This window comes from Lathyrus oleraceus, chromosome 5, assembly GCF_024323335.1.
Source record: "Lathyrus oleraceus cultivar Zhongwan6 chromosome 5, CAAS_Psat_ZW6_1.0, whole genome shotgun sequence".
Classification (NCBI taxonomy): domain Eukaryota; kingdom Viridiplantae; phylum Streptophyta; class Magnoliopsida; order Fabales; family Fabaceae; genus Lathyrus; species Lathyrus oleraceus.
The window spans coordinates 15,247,648-15,265,739 of NC_066583.1; the positions used below are offsets into that span (position 1 = coordinate 15,247,648).

The 18,092-nt window shown below is 34.6% G+C and overlaps 1 protein-coding gene across 1 annotated transcript; it reads left to right on the forward strand.

Annotated features, from left to right (window-relative positions):
* Positions 1 to 496: 496 nt before the first annotated feature.
* LOC127084475 (stress protein DDR48) lies at positions 497 to 3,703 on the forward strand. The gene is made up of 2 exons (XM_051024932.1): positions 497 to 587; positions 1,969 to 3,703. The coding sequence occupies exons 1-2, from the start codon at positions 537 to 539 to the stop codon at positions 3,493 to 3,495; spliced, it is 1,578 nt and encodes a 525-aa protein (XP_050880889.1). The 5' UTR covers positions 497 to 536; the 3' UTR covers positions 3,496 to 3,703.
* Positions 3,704 to 18,092: the final 14,389 nt, after the last annotated feature.

Below are 18,092 nucleotides of genomic sequence, written 5' to 3' on the forward strand. Positions count from 1 at the left end.
TTATTGTTTTTGGTATTCTAATCAACTGTAATTGTATATAGAGTCGTCTTAAGTTTTCGAAGGTCCCATATGAGTTTATCATGATTTAACTATGAAAAAATAAATCGATGTCTTATATTGTCATAGTTTAACCGTGACAAATATTTGATGAGATCCTTTTTAGACACTCTTTAACCGTGACAAATTTTAAATTCTGTGCAGTAGTCCAACTTACACGCTCTCAAAGACGATCATATTATATACCTATCTTCAAAGTATCAATAAAAAAATCCTTAAATACTCTCGTCCTAAATTATAGTCTCTGTAATTGAGGGTATAATTCTATTTATAATTCTACTATTGACCTGATGGCCCGTGAGAAATCAGTAGCAAAATTAGTTTAACATACTTATCTTCAATAATTTTCCAAAGCAACATGCATAACAAGAAGCACGTGCTCGATCACGTGCTATCTCTCATTTAGCTATAAATAAGTGATTTAGTAGTCATAGGAATCATTCATTAAAGAACTATAATCACACACTTTAGTTTTATTCATGAAGATGATGAGACCTGCTCTTTCATTATTGCCTCTCTTTCTTCTCTTGGTATGTTTCCCTTTAGTAATATCCTCTTTCATATTTATTTTTTATTTTTTAAAGTTGAAAGCAACATTAATACACCATTTTTAATTATTATATTTTTTATTTATAAATTACATATGTGTTTTATTATAAAGAGAAATAGATAGAAATTAATTATAAGTAGTTAAAGATAATTACTTAATAGTTCAATTAAAAATATAAACATGTATTAATTCTCTTAATATTAATAAGAGGATCTTAATCAAAATCACATTAAAAATTGTAGTGTTTTATTGTATTGAGATGTGATTTATTTTTACCGTAATTGAGTTTTTAACACGAGTCAAAATACATACATACTTACTGATTTCACATTTATTAAAAAGTTGTATACGTTATAGAAATGTTTCTGACCTTTATCAAATGTCGTTGAATTATCCAAATATAAAGATGAAATATATTAAATTAGGAGTGTTGCCTGTAATATTAGTAAAAATATATTTAAAACATATATTTTATTTAAAATAAAATAGATTGATTAGAGATAATTCATTTCTACAAATAAATTATTTATCATGGGGGAGAGTGATAGTATCATTCTTACATAATGTAAAATCACTGAAATGATTTTCTTTATTTTAGGATCTAATTTTGTCATGAGGCAACAAGTCAATTTAGTGGATAACAGCTTAGCAAAAGCTTCCATATTTTATCCTAGCTCCAACACATATTCCTGATATTCCATATTTACTTGTTTTATAGATTATAAATAAAAGGAAATTTAATCCCACCTTCCAAAATACTTCTAAAATAACACTAATACTCTCTTCAATTTTAAAAGAAATTATTTTTAATATTCTCTTTACAATATATATATATATATATATATATATATATATATATATATATATATATATATATATATATATATATATATATATATATATATATATATATATATATATATATATATATATATATATATATATATATATACATCAATACACACTTTAAATTCTCGAAAGTCTATTATAAATTAGTCATTAGTGTTACTTTAAATAATTTCAGTATATATATATATATATATATATATATATATATATATATATATATATATATATATATATATATATATATATATATATATATATATATATATATATATATATATATGACCATCAATACACACTTTAAATTCTCGAAAGTCTATTATAAATTAGTCATTAGTGTTACTTTAAATAATTTCAATTTTTCTTTTGTAACAAAAAGCAAAAGAAGGAGTATAGTCTTTTACGAAAATTTCTTTATACAATCGTTTTAAAAGATAGCAAGACAATATTAAGAGGGTTTTGGGACTAATATATTCGTGTCTTATATATTTTTTTTGTTTTTTTTTGTAATAAAGATAGTAGGTATTGTAGAATCAAGAAAAGATCTAGGAGAATATTGGAAACTAGTAATGAAACAACAAGACATGCCTCAAGAAATTCAAGGACTCCTCAATCAAAATCCAAAAAAGAATTTCAAGACTCTAAAGCAGTTTTTTGATGATGGAAAGAAGAAGAAAGTTGTCAAAGATTTTGAACAAAGACCTAACATTTCAGCTTATGGAAAAAAGAACGTTGATGTTAAGGAAAAGAATGGGGTCATTGAAGATTTTGAACCAAGACCTAATATATCAGCTTATGGAGAAAATGACATCGATGTTAAAGAAAAGAAAGGAGCCATTGAAGATTTCGAACCAATACCTAACATTTCAGCTTATGGAGAAAACAACATTGATGATAAGGAAAAGAATGAGGGCATTGAAGATTTCGAACCAAGACCTAATATTTCTGCTTATGGAGAAAACAACATTGATGTTAAGGAAAAGAAGGGAGTAATTGAAGATTTCGAACCAAGACCTAACATTTCAGCTTATGGAGAAAACAACATTGATGTTAAGGAAAAGAATGGGACCATTGAAGAATTCGAACCAAGACCTAATATTTCAGCTTATGGAGAAAATGACATTGATGTTAAGGAAAAGAAGGGAGCCATTGAAGATTTCGAACCAAGACCTAACATTTCAGCTTATGGAGAAAACAACTTTGATGATAAGAAAAAGAATGGGGCCATTGAAGATTTCGAACCAAGACCTAATATTTCAGCTTATGGAGAAAACGACATTGATGTTAAGGAAAATAAGGGAAACATTGAAGATTTCGAACCAAGACCTAACATTTCAGCTTATGGAGAAAACAACTTTGATGATAAGAAAAAGAATGGGGCCATTGAAGATTTCGAACCAAGACCTAATATTTCAGCTTATGGAGAAAACGACATTGATGTTAAGGAAAATAAGGGAAACATTGAAGATTTCGAACCAAGACCTAACATTTCAGCTTATGGAGAAAACAACTTTGATGTTAAGGAAAATAATGGGGCCATCGAAGATTTCGAACCAAGACCTAATATTTCAGCTTATGGAGAAAACAACATTGATTTTAAGGAAAAGAAGGGAGCCATTGAAGAATTTGAACCAAGACCTAACATTTCAGCTTATGGAGAAAACAATGTTGATGTTAAAGAAAAGAGTGGGGCCATAGAAGATTTCGAACCAAGACCTAATATTTCAGCTTATGGAGAAAACAACATTGATATTAAGGAAAAGAAGGGAGCAATTGAAGATTTCAAACCAAGACCTAACATTTCAGCCTATGTAGGAAATGACATTGATGTTAAGGAAAAGAAGGGAGACATTGAAGATTTTGAACCAAGACCTAACATTTCAGCTTATGGAAATAACAACATTGATGTTAAGGAAAAGAATAAGACCATTAAAGATTTCGAGCCAAGACCTAACATTTCAGCTTATGGGAATAATGAGATTGATGATGAATCCATGAAGGATGTTGAGCCAATACCAAGTCTCACTAAATACGATGCATAAATGTTAGAAAATGCATCTTCAATCTATGATGAAGTATATTTAAATAAGTTGTTGTTGCTTCATGTTCATTGATTACTAATTATGTATGATGTATTTATGGACTTAATCTTTTTTAATAATGTTGTATTCTTGTGAGGTAAAGAGATTGATAGTGAAACTTCCAGTTGTTTACCAAACTCGATTCTTGGTTTATAAAGTCCAAGTCGAACAACTTAACTACTTGTGTCATACCACTCTATTGTTCCCAGATTCCACTATCAATATTGATATTGCGGTAACTTCAGCAATGTCATCATATCGCAATTATGGTGTGATTTAAATCACTTATATGATCACATTAGGAAACCACATCAAACAATTTTGGTTATGTTTTCTCTGTTGGAACAAAAAAAATTCAAGAAAGATGAAAGACAAGGAACAAGAATAGAGAAAAGAGAGAAAATTGAATTATGAAAAATTAGGATTGAGTGAAGTTCATAATTTACATCATACAAGACCCTTTATATATCCAGTTGAAGCCCAGGCCAAAACTATTCAAATTGAACGAAGCCTAAAATGTAAAATACAAAATCACAAATTACATTTTGACACTAGTATATGTCGTATTCGACGATATCGAATACAACTAACTAATACAACTTCGACTAGCTGCTTCGACCTAGTCAAATGCCAACTCTTAATCAAAACATTAAATTACAACTTCTAACACCCCCCCTAAATCATGTTCTCAATACCTCACATCCCAATGTTTCTCTTCAACTCGTTGAACTTGACTTTCTTAAGGGGTTTGGTGAGTATGTCAGCTAGTTGCACTTCTGTCTTACAATGCTCAAGTTCAAGCTTTCCTTTGTTGACTTGATCCCTCAGAAAATGATATCTTATCTCTATATTCTTACTTTTACCATGACACACTAGATGGTTCTCCAGGTCGATAGTTAACTTGTTGTCGACAAGCAACTTCATTTTCCTAGGTTCCATTATATTGAGCTCTTCGATCAACATCTCTATCCACGCTGCTCGGCATGCTGCATATGATGCAACCACGTAATCAGCTTCATACAATGAAAAATCCATAATGCTTTGCTTCCTTCGATCATGAATAGGTATCCTGGATTACTCTTCTTTTCATCTTGATCTCCACTAAAATATGAATCAATGTAGCCATATACTTCTGCATCTACGCTAGTCTTCATTTGCCTTGGCATCAACACACCATCATCAATTGTACCCTTTATGTATCTCAACACAGTCTTAATTGCAGTGAGATGACATTCTTGGGATTTCTCCATGAATCTACTTAACATTCTGACACTTCACAAATGTCTAGCCTGGTATTGCAAAGATAACTTAAGGATCCATTTATTTGTTTGTATAGTGTCGCACTTACAAACTCATCATTTGTCTCCTTCCTTAACTTTTCTCTAGTTTCTAATTGCGTATAAGCTGAATTACAGTTGCTCATCTTGAACCTTTTCAAGGTATCTTGGGCACACTTCTTTTGGTGCAAGACACTTCTTCCCACATGTCCTTGAACTTCATCCCAAAGAAATATGAAAAGTTCCCTAGGTCACACATTTTAAACTCTTGCATCAACTTCAACTTGACTTTTCTTATCTTGACTACATTTACACATGTAATCAACAAATCATCTACATACAAACATATGATGATTCAATTGACCCTGTCTGCATCATTGACATAGACTCTATTTTCAGAGACACACTCCGTGAAACCTACTTTGATTAGGAATCCATCTATTCTCTTATTCCAAGCTTTTCGAGCTTGGTTCAAAACATATAGAGCTTTCCTTAATCTATACACCTTCGACTCATGGCCTTTGATTTTCAATTCTGGTGGTTGACCGACAATTACTTCTTCTTCCAAAATTCCATTCAAAAATGATGAATTTACATCCAACTGATGTATCTTCCACCCTTTGTATGTTGCTATCGACACAATGATTCTAATTGTCTCCAGCCTTGCAACAAGTGTGTAGACTTCGTCGAAATTAATGCCATGTTTTTTCATAAAACTTATTGCCATTAGTGTTGCCTTATAATTGGCAATTTCTCCATTCGGACTTTGTTTCCGCTTGTAAACCCACTTCACATCAATTGGATTTTTGACTGACTTTTCGACAAGCTCCCATGTCTTGTTCTTCACAATTGACCTGAGTTCTTCTTTCATGGCTTCCAACCATTTCAAATTGTTCATGGCTTGATCCAAATTGACTAGTTTTGCTTCATCCATCATTATCGCTTCTTCTATTAAGTCACCATCTGTATCGACTGCTTGATTTGGAAATCTCTTATATCCAGTTAGCCTTGTCGACTCGGTTCTTGCTCTAGTCGATCTTCTAACATTTTTCTCAAGTGGTTCTTCATTTTGATTTGTTGGGACTTCAGTTTATTGGTCTTCTTTAAACATGGTTGGGAGTGTATCTGACTCATATTGAACTGACCTTTTAATCCAAGCCCACCTTTTTCTTTCATCCACTAAAATATCTCGACTGGTCACTAATTTATCATCATTAGTGAATACAACTTGTATGCACCATTTGAATGATAACCTATGAGCACCATAGTCTGACTTTGATAATCTAGTTTCTTCCTTAATTATTCAGGTACATTCCTGAAGCACGTTGATCCAAAAACTCTAAGATAACTAACATTTGGATTCCCACCTGTCCAAGCTTCATAAGGAGTCTTCTCAACCATCTTCTTGGTTGGACATCTATTTAGGATGTATACTGTTGTCAAAGTTGCTTCAGCCCAAAATCTTTTTGGCATAGCTTTAACTTCCAACATGCTTCTAGTCATGTTCAATATACTTCGATTCTTCCTCTCAACTATGCCATTATGCTAAGGTGTATAGGGTGCAATGACCTCATGCTTTAAACTTTCCTCTTTGCAAAATCTAGCAAATTCTCGAGATGTATATTCACTACCACTATCAGTTCTCAATTTCTCCAACCTGCATCCACTTAGCTTTTCGACATGCAACTTGAACTTCTTGAACTGTGTGAATACCACACTCTTCCTTTCAATAAAATAAAGCCACATATATCTAGTGCATTCATCTATAAAGGCTAGGAAGTAGTAGTTACCTCCATTCGACATCACTTCAAATTGTCCATACACATCAGAGTGAGCTAACTCTAGCTTATCCTTCGACCTCATTGCTTTTCTTTGCAAGATTCCTCACACACCTAACTTGGTTCCTTCATCTTAGGTAAGCCATACACCATCTTCTTCTGTTTAAGCATACCTAAAGTTCTGAAGTTTAGATGTTCGTACCTATGATGCCATAGCTAGTTCTTCTCTTCTTCTACAGTCGAAGCAAGACACTTGTGATCAACTGGATTGATCTCTACTTTGAAGGTCATGTTGTCTGCCAAGGGTACCTTCAGAATCAACCTGCTATCACTATGATACACCTTCATATGATTTTTTTTCTATCTTCATGTTGTACCCTTTTGCAAGTAATTAACCTACACTTATCAACTTACTTTTCATTAATGATACATACAACACATTAGTGATGTTGGCTTTTCAACCATCCTTCCTTACAATAGAAATATCTTCTTTTCCACCTGATGTGATGTGCTTGCCATCTGCTAACTTTATCACTTTCTCGACTAATTTATCTAGCTTGGTTAACCAGGTTTTATTGACAATCATGTGGCTACTGCATTCTAAATCCATGTACCACATGTTAGTTTGCTCAGTGTTTGAATGAGTGTTGGCCATGAGTAACACATCATCAGAATCACTATCTTCAGCGTGAGCATATTTCACTTCATCATTATCTTTCGTTCGTGCTTCCTTCTTCCTTCAACATTCTCGAGCATAATTACCAATTCTTGACAGTTGTAACACTGCACCTCCTTCATGTCAACTTTCTTCCCAGAATACATGTTGCTCATGCCTTTCTTGATCGAATCAGAGTGATTCTTTGAGTTCTTGCTTGATTTCTCATCATTAGCAAGATTTTTACCCTTATCTTTCCCAAAAAGCTTAATAAACCTTGCTTGTAGTGCCTATTCAACCACCTTCTTCCTTTCTGAGTTCCTCTGCTTCAGCCTTATAATGAGCCTCTAATGAAGCTTGAAGTTTGTCATACCTCAAAAAATAAGATTACGACGCTCGCGAAGCACAATCGCACGCTCGCAGGATGGACTGAACAGAGTCGCCACCGAACTTTATTATTCCGAAAGATGGAAAGGGAAAATATTGATAAAACCCCTAAAAGAAAGGATAAGATATAGTCATCGCAACCAATATCAGGGTTCGGGAGTTGGTTACGCGAGGGGAAGGTATTAACACCCCTCACGTCCGTTGTACTCAATGAGAACCGTTTAGTTAGTATCGAATTGAGTGTTAGCTTATGTTAGTTTCTAATCTTCTACTTGTTTGGGATAGAAAAAGAGAGAATAGAAATGTTGCCATATAGAATTGCCCTTGACTTTGGGTAACACCGGATGGATGTAGAGCAGTAACTCCCTCTGTTGAAACAATGGGTATGGGATGACCCTCTTTTCTCAATAAGGCTTGCAGGGTTTCCACGGCCTATCCCATTTGGCTCTTCAAAAGATTGAGTTCCTCCTTCAATGCTTCTTGACTTTTCCTTAGGTCGTCCATCATCTCCTGAGACATGGTTCTTTGTTTTAAACGTGTGTCGAGAATCACTGTGCTGATCATGGACAAAGGATGTGTAAGACCCCAATTTTGACACTAAGATCCCTCATGCAATTTCATCATAAGCACTAGCATTAGGATCACACCTTGGCATCCTTCTTACCCCTCTTTAACTGGGTTTGTTTTGGGAGAGATCACCAAGCTCTTTGTGATTATATCATACTTGTATTTTATCATTTCACTAACCAAAATACCAAAAATATGTCTTTGCATTTGTCTAACTCTTTTGTAGGAAGGGCATGATTCCATTGATTCATCAAGTTCACATCTAGGGTTTGAGACCCTCATGAACAAAGAGCACAACCAAGAATTGATTCAAGAATGGTTATGAGCATCATATATGAGTCCCAATGTTCTCTACATGATATATTGATCAAGTTTTCTTCAAGAGTTTGAGGGTAATTTGCCTTGGAAACCCTAGTTTGACTAGGTATCTTGAGTAACTTCTCCAACAAGCTATCTCACCAATTGATCAAATTTCTCAAGGGACACTTCAAAATTCATCATCTTATGCATATATGATCTACCATGAGCCAAGAAAGTCAAGAGAATTGGAAGTTAGCAAGTTGGTTGATGGTGGTTCACCATATGGATTCATCTGATCAAAACTGGGTCTCCCTAGACCCTATATCCTACAATTTTCACCATATGAAAATCATTCCAAGAGAAAACTTACTTAAATGACATTACAAACAATTTTCATGTTGAGACCTAGAGCTAGTTTTGCTTGGAAAATCATTTTCTAAGTTGAAACATTATAGGTCATTTTGTCTAAACCCTAATTTGAAAGGCAACTTCCCAAGGCCATAACTTGCTCAATTTTTATGAGATGAAAGATTTACAAGTTAAAAAATCAAATTCAATGTGTCTACTTCAACGTTTATGTTTGGAATGGTAGCTAATTAAACTTTTTTGAGCATGTGATATGAGGTTACATTATAGGTCACTTTTGACCTATACCATTGACCAAATGATTTTTCCAAACTTCAAAAATGCATAACTCTATCATTTTAAATCCAAATTACATGAAATTTGTGACCATTTTGAAGGTCTTTGAGAGAGATACAACTTTGATGAAGACACTTTTCTCATTTGGAGCTCATATAAAAAGTTAAGTAAGGTGGAATATTGAGACATATGGCTTGACACTTAGAAAAAATTTGATATGTCAAAAATTTACAAACTTCCACCTCAAATTTCTCCAAGTCCCAAGCTCCAAATGAAACAGTGTTGAACATGAAAGTTGTTCCTCTTGATCTCACCTTTTCAAAGAGCTCAAATTCATTCATTTTGGATAAGGAATGCATAGGCTGCATATGGCATGAACATGGTGACAACACTTGGCAAGGATCAAACTTCAAATCCAAATGCACACTTGCCTTGCAATCCAAGATGAATTCAGACTATCTAACATTCATCTATGGACTTATGGCAATGATTTTATGGGCCTATGCGCGCCCATGCACCCATGCATCATCAATGACCAAATTTGGAAAGTGATTTCAAGTGTGCAAATATCAACTAAATTGGCTATAAATAGAGCTCCATATGCTCAGAATTTCACACACATTCATGCCAGCTTTGATCCCCATCTCAAACCCTCACTTTGCAAAGGATAAACCTGAAAAATTCATTTGAATTTGAGTTTGAATTTCCACTATTTTGAAATTCAAATCTCCAGGAATCCACAGTCTTGTAAGCTTCTAATTCTTCTTCTACAAGCAAGTGGAGTGAGATCAAGCACAAGCAAGATCAAGATCATTTGAATCCAGACCTCCATTGAAGGTATTTTCCATAAATTTTGATCTCTTTGATTCTCTCAAATTCTTGCTCAATTCTATTGATTCTTTGGTTGTCTGAAGTCCTACCAATGTAGGTGCAACGGGGTATCCGTTACCATTAGAGATATTGACTATCTAAGGTAAACCATACAAGTCGAGTCGCCACCGCACTTCTATTTATCCAAAGGAATGGTTAGAAAGCGAACAAAAACCTAAAAGTTTTATCGAATCAAAAACTAGTAAAAATGTCAGAGATCTGGGTAAGGGGGTTGGTTATGCAATGGGAAAGTTTTAAGCACCCAAAACATCCTAGGTACTCCTAGGGAGCCCTTTTCGTAAGTGTTGTTCTAGTCTAAAGGGTGTAGGTATATCTAAAGTACTATTTACTAAAAGGAAGGTTAAAAGAAAATGACTCGCAAGGATGTCGCATCCATTGCCTACGTATCTCATCTGAGTATGAGAATCATAGTCTTCGTAGCTTGACTACCTATGGGTTAAAGAGAAGTGTGCTCGGTAAGACGTCGCGTCTTATGCCTACATATCTCATATGGAATGAGAATCAGAGCAAAACGTAGTTCGGCTAACTAGGGGTTAAGGATTGCCATCTGAACATGGACTTACAAAAGAGGACACCAGTTGTGTCAAAGAAGGGTGGGCAGTGTGTTCAACGTCCTAGCAGTAGGTGTCGCAACTCGTTGAATCGAGTCTTAGGCAGTTACCTCTTTGCAATAGAACAGACTGAAATGCCACAAGATTGGAGACGCACGGAAGGTCTAAAAGTGGGGAGGCTCTGCTCTAGAGTTGTCATGCAATATGGACCTATGTGTTAGGATTTACAAAGGGGAACATCTACCTAATGTTAGCATGCAAAGAATAGGGGAATTCTACCTATGTTATCATACAAAGGGTTCTACCTAATGGGTGCTACCTAAACGGAACAAGAGTCGACGGATGGAGCGCGGAGAGGAGTTATGGATAAGGGTAGATGGCGATGCCTGAGGCAATCGACTTACAGGTAGATGGCGATACCTGAGGCAATCGACTTACAAGAGGATGGATGAATGCGTGCTGGTTCTGTTAAGTTTTGAAAATGATTACTCGACGTTGGATCGAGCTTTTGATCTTATTTTGAAATGATTATCAGATGTTCGTTTTAATTCTTGTATTAACAGGTGACTAAAGAAATAAAGAAATAAATATTATACACTTTATGGGAGAGGGGTACATTTGTTATGAATGGGGATTGTTCATGGCAAACAAACAATAAGAATATATGCCTCATACATCATACAAGTAGGCAACAGTTATCAACCAGATCGGATAAATAAACAATATATAATCAAACCAAAGAATCAAATAATTGAGCATTTAAACAATGCATGGGAGTATGAACATGTTAAATAATCAAGCAATAGAAATCATGAATGAGAGAAACAAGTACAAAAGATAACAAATGAATCAAACAGATGAAAATATGCACACGAAGGGTCCACTGAATAATTTAATCAGGATATGAGGTAAGGACCAAATAAAATCAAGGTAAAAGGCCTCTAATACATGACATATGAGATGAACGAGGGAGGATCAAAAGATCTCGTCAATTGCCATAAGCAATCCCTAAGTCAAACATCGATCATAAAGAAGTCAACTGAAAATTCAAGTCAACTTAAAAAATAACAAATAAATAGCAAATTAATCAATAAAATTATGAAAAATTAAAATAAATAAGGTGGGGTCAGGACATCATCATCCCCCAAAAAGATTTTAAAAATAATGAAAATTGGCACATGAATTAGTTAAAACAAAACATAGGTCAAACCAAAAGTCAATTAATAAGACTAGATTAGAAATAAATCAAGAATAAATAGTAAATTAATCAAGAAAATTATGAAAAATTAAAATAAATAAGTTGGGGCCAGGAAATCATCATCCCCCCAAAAGATTTTAAAAATAATGAAAATTGGTACGTGAATTAATTAGAATAAAACAGAAGTCAAATTAAAAGCCAACCAACCAAACTAGGTCAAAAATAAATCCAAAATAAATTGAAAATGTGAAATAAAATTCCAAGAAAAGATCCGGTTGACCATGAGACAGTGGTCAACCTTCATCCCAAAAATAAATGCTAACAATAATTTTAAGTCATAAAAGTAAAATCAATAAAAAAAGTGTGTTAAAATGGACCATTTAGAATAAATAATTAAAATAAAATATTAATATTAAAAAAATACGAAAATAAAAATTATATAAAATTAAATAAAACGTTAAGAAAAGTGAAAAATATTTTTGGGTAATTTTATGGACGAAGAAAATATTTTAAATAAGAAAAAGAAATATGAAAATGGAAGGATTAATGGTGATGAACATGGTAAGCAAGCGTAGATATATCAAAACATGGCCATGGAAGAGATGATTACCTAATGGAAAATAGAAGTGGAATGGAATCTGATATGTGATGAAACTTTTCCTCCTTGCCACGAAATTCCAATACTCCTTCAGGGTTAGGGTTTCAACTTCTTAAATAGGGTGGATTAGGTGTTCTCATGGGCTTTTTAATAAGTGATTTATCCATAAGAATAAAAGTGTGAAGTGAGGTGTAAAATGTTGTTATTTTGGGCCAAACTTAAGTGAATGGATGTCCAATGCATGGCCAAAAGAGGTAAAAAAACGTGACTGGTTTGTGCAGCATGCTTAGAAAATCTGATTGGGCCAGCCAGGCCCAAAATCTGCCTAGAAAATCAAGTCGTGATGCCCACTTTAAATGAATGTATCTCTCAAACCATGGATCCAAATGAGATAATTCCAAAAGGATGTGAAAGAGGACATGGCATGGTACAACTGTTGTGAATAAAGTATTTTCAAATAATGTCTTGAAGTGCAAGAAAACTGGCCAAGAAGTCTTGATAAATTTTGAAGATTTTGGAGTTAGAAATTTTTCTAAGTGTCCTAAAAAAAGTCTCACTTTGACTAAGCATAACTTTCTCAATTCTAATCCAAATCGAGCAAACTTTATATCTTTAGATAGCTTGGAACAAGAGGAATAACTTTCATGTTGGATAAATGTTCAAATGGAGCTTTTATCGTGATGTAAAATGGGCTTAAAGTGAGTGCAACGATCATGAAAACTTGCCCTAAATGGAAAGTCAACCATTTCCAAATTAAGTAACTTTTCCAATTCCTGATTAAATGATGAATCCATGATCCAACCTTGATAAAATTTCACATGTAGGACGCCCTAGGCATGGATTTTGAGATTCCACTCTTAAAATGTCAGGAGTTGACTTTTCTGGCCCCACAGTTGACTTTTCCCAAACTGTCTGATTCCCGATTCCATTGATCAATTGAAGCACTTCTAGGTCAAATAAAGAGCTGATTTTTTGTATGTAGACCCTTGTGGACATATGGAGGGCCATGGAAAAGAGTTTCACCCAAAGAATCAGAAATAAACTGATTTTATACCAAACCCTAGTTTTAGGGCAAAATGATCAAGAACTGATTGCACTGATTGCCAATGGATCTTTCTGAGATAATTGTGAATCTTCCTAGGCCAAGATGCCTCTCTAATCATGACATGGATGAGCTCCTCTACTTCCAACCAAACATTGCATGTTGCAGGTGTAAGACCCCAATTTTGTCCCTAAGATCCCTCATGGCATCATATCATTAGCATTACATTTGCCTCAAGGATCATTGGGCACCTTGCTTCCTTCCCTGTGGGTGGGATCTATCTTGAGAGTGATTCTTGATCACCAAGCATTGCTTGCATTTGTATATCATTGCTTTTCTTTTAATCAATAACCAAAAATGTACAAAAATATGTCATCTAACATTTGTCTTGCAGCTTAAGCAGTCAACAGGTCAAGGCATTCAAGTGAATCCTTTGTGCAAGAGATGAGTTTTCCATTGAGATATGGATCATGTGATCATTATTTTGAGCTTATATGAGCTATAGGTCCATTTTGGAGCAAATTCCCCAAGTGGCAAAGGCCCAAGTTCATCAGAATATTTTCAGGTCATCTAAGGACCAATTCAGTCAACTAAAAGTCAACTAAAGGCTTTGAGTGTCAGAATTGAATTTCTTCATCCTATTCATGTTCAAACAAGGCCTACTCATCATGTCAAACATCCATATTGAAGAATTTGAAGTCAAGTCAAAAGTTTCCCAAAATGGGAAGTGACCTGTAATTTCAAGTTTCCAAAAATGGAAAGTTTTCAGTCCAAATTCAACTCAACTTTCCAACATCAAATAAGCTTCAAATGAATTTTTGTCCAACATAAAAGATGAAGATATCTCTCTCCCATTTCCAAAAAGTCCAAGATCATGAGCATCTGATGAATGGTTGAGGAGATATGATCAAATCATTGCCAAGTGTGCTTGAAACTTCAAAAGGCCATAACTTTTGACTCATAACTCCAATTTGAGTGCCTCTTTTTGCATATTGCTCCTTATGACCTCTAATTTTCAAATCATTCATCACATTGCATGAAATTTCATCACAAAATCATTTGTTCTTTCATGCCCATTTTGGAGGGAAATTTGCAAATTCAAAATTGGTTAATCACATGAGCTAATTACCATTGCCATTGTGTTCATTGGAAGATTTTAAGTGAATTTGATCATGCACATGCTACTGTTCACGTCCAAATGCTCCATGCACCTCACAATTTCAACTTTTGGTCACACACCTTATTTTGCTTAATCTTTAATTAACCAATTGCTAATTACATTTTCAGTAGGATTAACACATGGTATAAATGCTAAATCCTAACAAAATTGTTCATAACTTCACATTCTAGATCTCAAATTCTTCTTCCCTCCAAAATTTTCTCTCAATCAAAACTTGAAAGTTCTCCACATAGCATAGCATTTTTCTTCCATATTCTGGTTCATTGAGTGTAGTGGATGAAGAATCAAGCATTAGAATAGTGATTTTGGCCAGAATTCGTGCATACTCCAAGCAAGAACATGAAGATGGAAATTGCTATTTGAGCTGGATCTAGGTCGTGTCAAGCCTTAATTATTGCACAAAGCTTCAAGTTGTCATCTCAGGATTGGATCTGGATCAATTGGAGCCTTGAATCGATCGTTTTCTCATACTGCTCTTCAAGAGGTAGGTTTTTCGAATCTCTTAATTCTTCAATCCATTGCCATGTTTAGGTAGAGCTCCTCACGCTGAAAATTCTGATATAGATTTCGTGGAATTTGGATGAATATTGACCGAGTTATATGGATTTGAAGTTTTGTATGTGAATGATGTTTGTGTTCGATTTGCATAATCCATAGACTTTTAGGCCAAAATAATACTGGATTTGGAATGTACATAGCATGAGCTTTTGATTGATATAATTTTTTCGTGATTCTGGAAAAAAAATCATGAGATGTTACTGTAGCAACCACCGTCTTCATGAAAAAGACGGTGGAAACCACCCTGCCTCGCCGCGTGAGCCGCCGTCTGCAACATGCAGAGTTGGCGCTAGGGTTTGTACACGCGAGCGTCTAATTGGCCATTCTATTGGCTCTTGCTTCTTTGACTGTGTCCACGCGTACGCGCTGAATCCGACTAGGCTCGCCACCTCATAAATGATACGCCAGCGTTTTGAAACGCACATGCTTCAATCCCTGGCGATGTAGCTTTTGGAAATTATTTGTTTCAGCGTGCTCATTTTAATTGTTACACGGTTCGATCCTCCGTTCCAGCGTTTTTTTTCAAATTTAGTTCACATTTAACCTTTCCCTCCAATTTGCATATGATTTTTTTCATTTTATTTCAATTTTTTTCCCAATTTGCAAAAATCACTAAAAATTGAAAATGATGCCAATTAATTCCAAATTTTTTGCTACATGATCATATGTTTGTCTATTATTTTGTGGTGTTGATTTTTGGATTTTATCATTTCTGGAATTTTAAATGTGACTGATTATGTGAACATGTATGCAATTGTGACATTGCTTCATTCTTTCTATTGTGAAATGCTCAATAATGATCCAATTACCATGAAATTTTGTATACTGGTTCCCAACATGTTGCTTGACCTTTGAGGCTTGATTGTGCATTTTCTCATTTTTTATTTCTGTTTTAGACACATGGACTTTTGGTGTGACAATGTGTGTCACACAATTTGATGTCATACTTGTGCATTTTCATTTCTAAGTCAATTGAACTTTGTTGATTCTAATTTTTGGCATGAGGATTTTGTTGGAAATATTGTATGCTCATTAATTAATAGAATTGTTTGCGTCATTTCTGTTTTAATATGGAATTTTGATTCTTAATGTCCAATTGTGTGCTTTGAAATTGCCTTTGTCTTCTCTTGCTCACTACATGACTTTGCTTAATGCTTTTAACTTGGTCCTTTTTAGGACATGTTCATGATTGATTAATTAAGCTTCATGTTGAATATTGGTTGCTGTTTTGACTTTTTACTTCACCTTTGACCCTAGGCTTTGCCCTAGGGGTTTGTACTCACAATTTGAGATTTGCCTTTCAGGTTCAAGCAATAAGTCTTAATGGATGATGTTGATCTCATGAATTGAGATGCAATTTGCTTTGTTTAACTAATGTTGATTGTGTTGTAGGTCCTTGGGTGGCTAGCTCACTTGAGTTGTTGACTTACTTTGTGTATATTGGTTGTCTCACTGTTGACTGTCTGTTTAGTTTGTCTGAATGTGAATATTGACTTGTTTGATTTTCTTACAGGTACTTTAGTAGCTTTAACTCATTACTTGAGTTGCTTTGCTTTGCTTGTGGTTGGCATACCACTTAGGTAATCTCTTTAACTCCATGTAGTCTGGAAGACCTGCTATCTTTGGCAGGCACCTGTCTGAAGCCCTCCTTAAGAGGCCATGTTCTTGATTTGTTTAATTTTGTGCTAAAGACCTCATTGAGGCATGGTTACATATTAAGACCTCCTAAGTGAAGAGGCATTGGCAGATAGAAGGGATGTGCAATCCATCCCCTGCTATTCAGTTGAGTCTTTCACTTTGCTCGCACTAAGTGCTGACGCATTTTGAATAAACACCCAAAATCTTGTATATAGAGTCAGTCATTATGGAATAGAGTTCCTCATTCTGGACTCCCACACCTTCATTGATTCAAGCTCACCCAGACCCGGGTTAAGAGCTATGAGGTCTAACCCTCATCTTCCATTTCATCTGTTCACCCTGACGGTCAATGTCAGTGGTTAAGAGCCTGAATACCCCTTCCAGTATTTGGCTTGTTTGTCGAGGTTGATATGACCCCTTGACTAAAGCCCAGCCTTGTATGAGCCTCTTGGTTGTGTATAGCGTGTGATAATTAATTGCTTGTTTGCTTATTTGTGCATCATTCATATGTTTGTTTTGCATTTGTTATGTGTTTTCTTTTGAGGAGTCAGATGTAAGACCATTGATTGGCTATCTGTTTCCTGTTCCTTAACCTTAACCCTCACCCTTTTGTGCTTAACCTTGAATCTTGTTTTCATCTTTAACCCAAAACCAGAAAACTTTTGTGCAAACACTTTCACTTGTTTTCAAAACTAGAAACCTAGGCCTTAAGCCTTTGATTTTCAAACTTCATTTTCACAATACTTCTTCTGAATTGAATCTAATGTCCACTTTGACCATCTTTGTGAATACTCTAATTGGTTAATTTCACTCACTCAATTGCTTTTGTGGCCCTTGTCCACTTCTTAATCAAGTTTTCATGCATTAGCCATAGATCTGAATTATCATAGTGGTTGATGTAAATCTCACCACATCCTTAGTGATTGAATTGTAAGACTTCCATGCTTATTATAGGGTTAACCCCTCACTAGCATGTTGAAGTTGTTCTCACATGGTGGATTGTTGGTTCAGGTTGAGTTTTCTCCCGTTGATAATGGAAGACCTTAAGGCTTTTGTTTAAAATCAATCCATTCATTTTTTGGAAATCTTTAAGCCGAACTACGGCGTTTTGATCCTTATCTTTTATGAAAAGATACGTAGGCAATGGGTTCATCCATTCAAACACAAAAAATAATAAAAATTGTATATTCTTTTCTCATCCCTTCAATCAATGTTTGCACAAAAATATTTCATAAACAAATAATTTTTACAACAAGTTGTGAAAAGAGGTTCCCTAGGAGTACCTAGGATGCATTG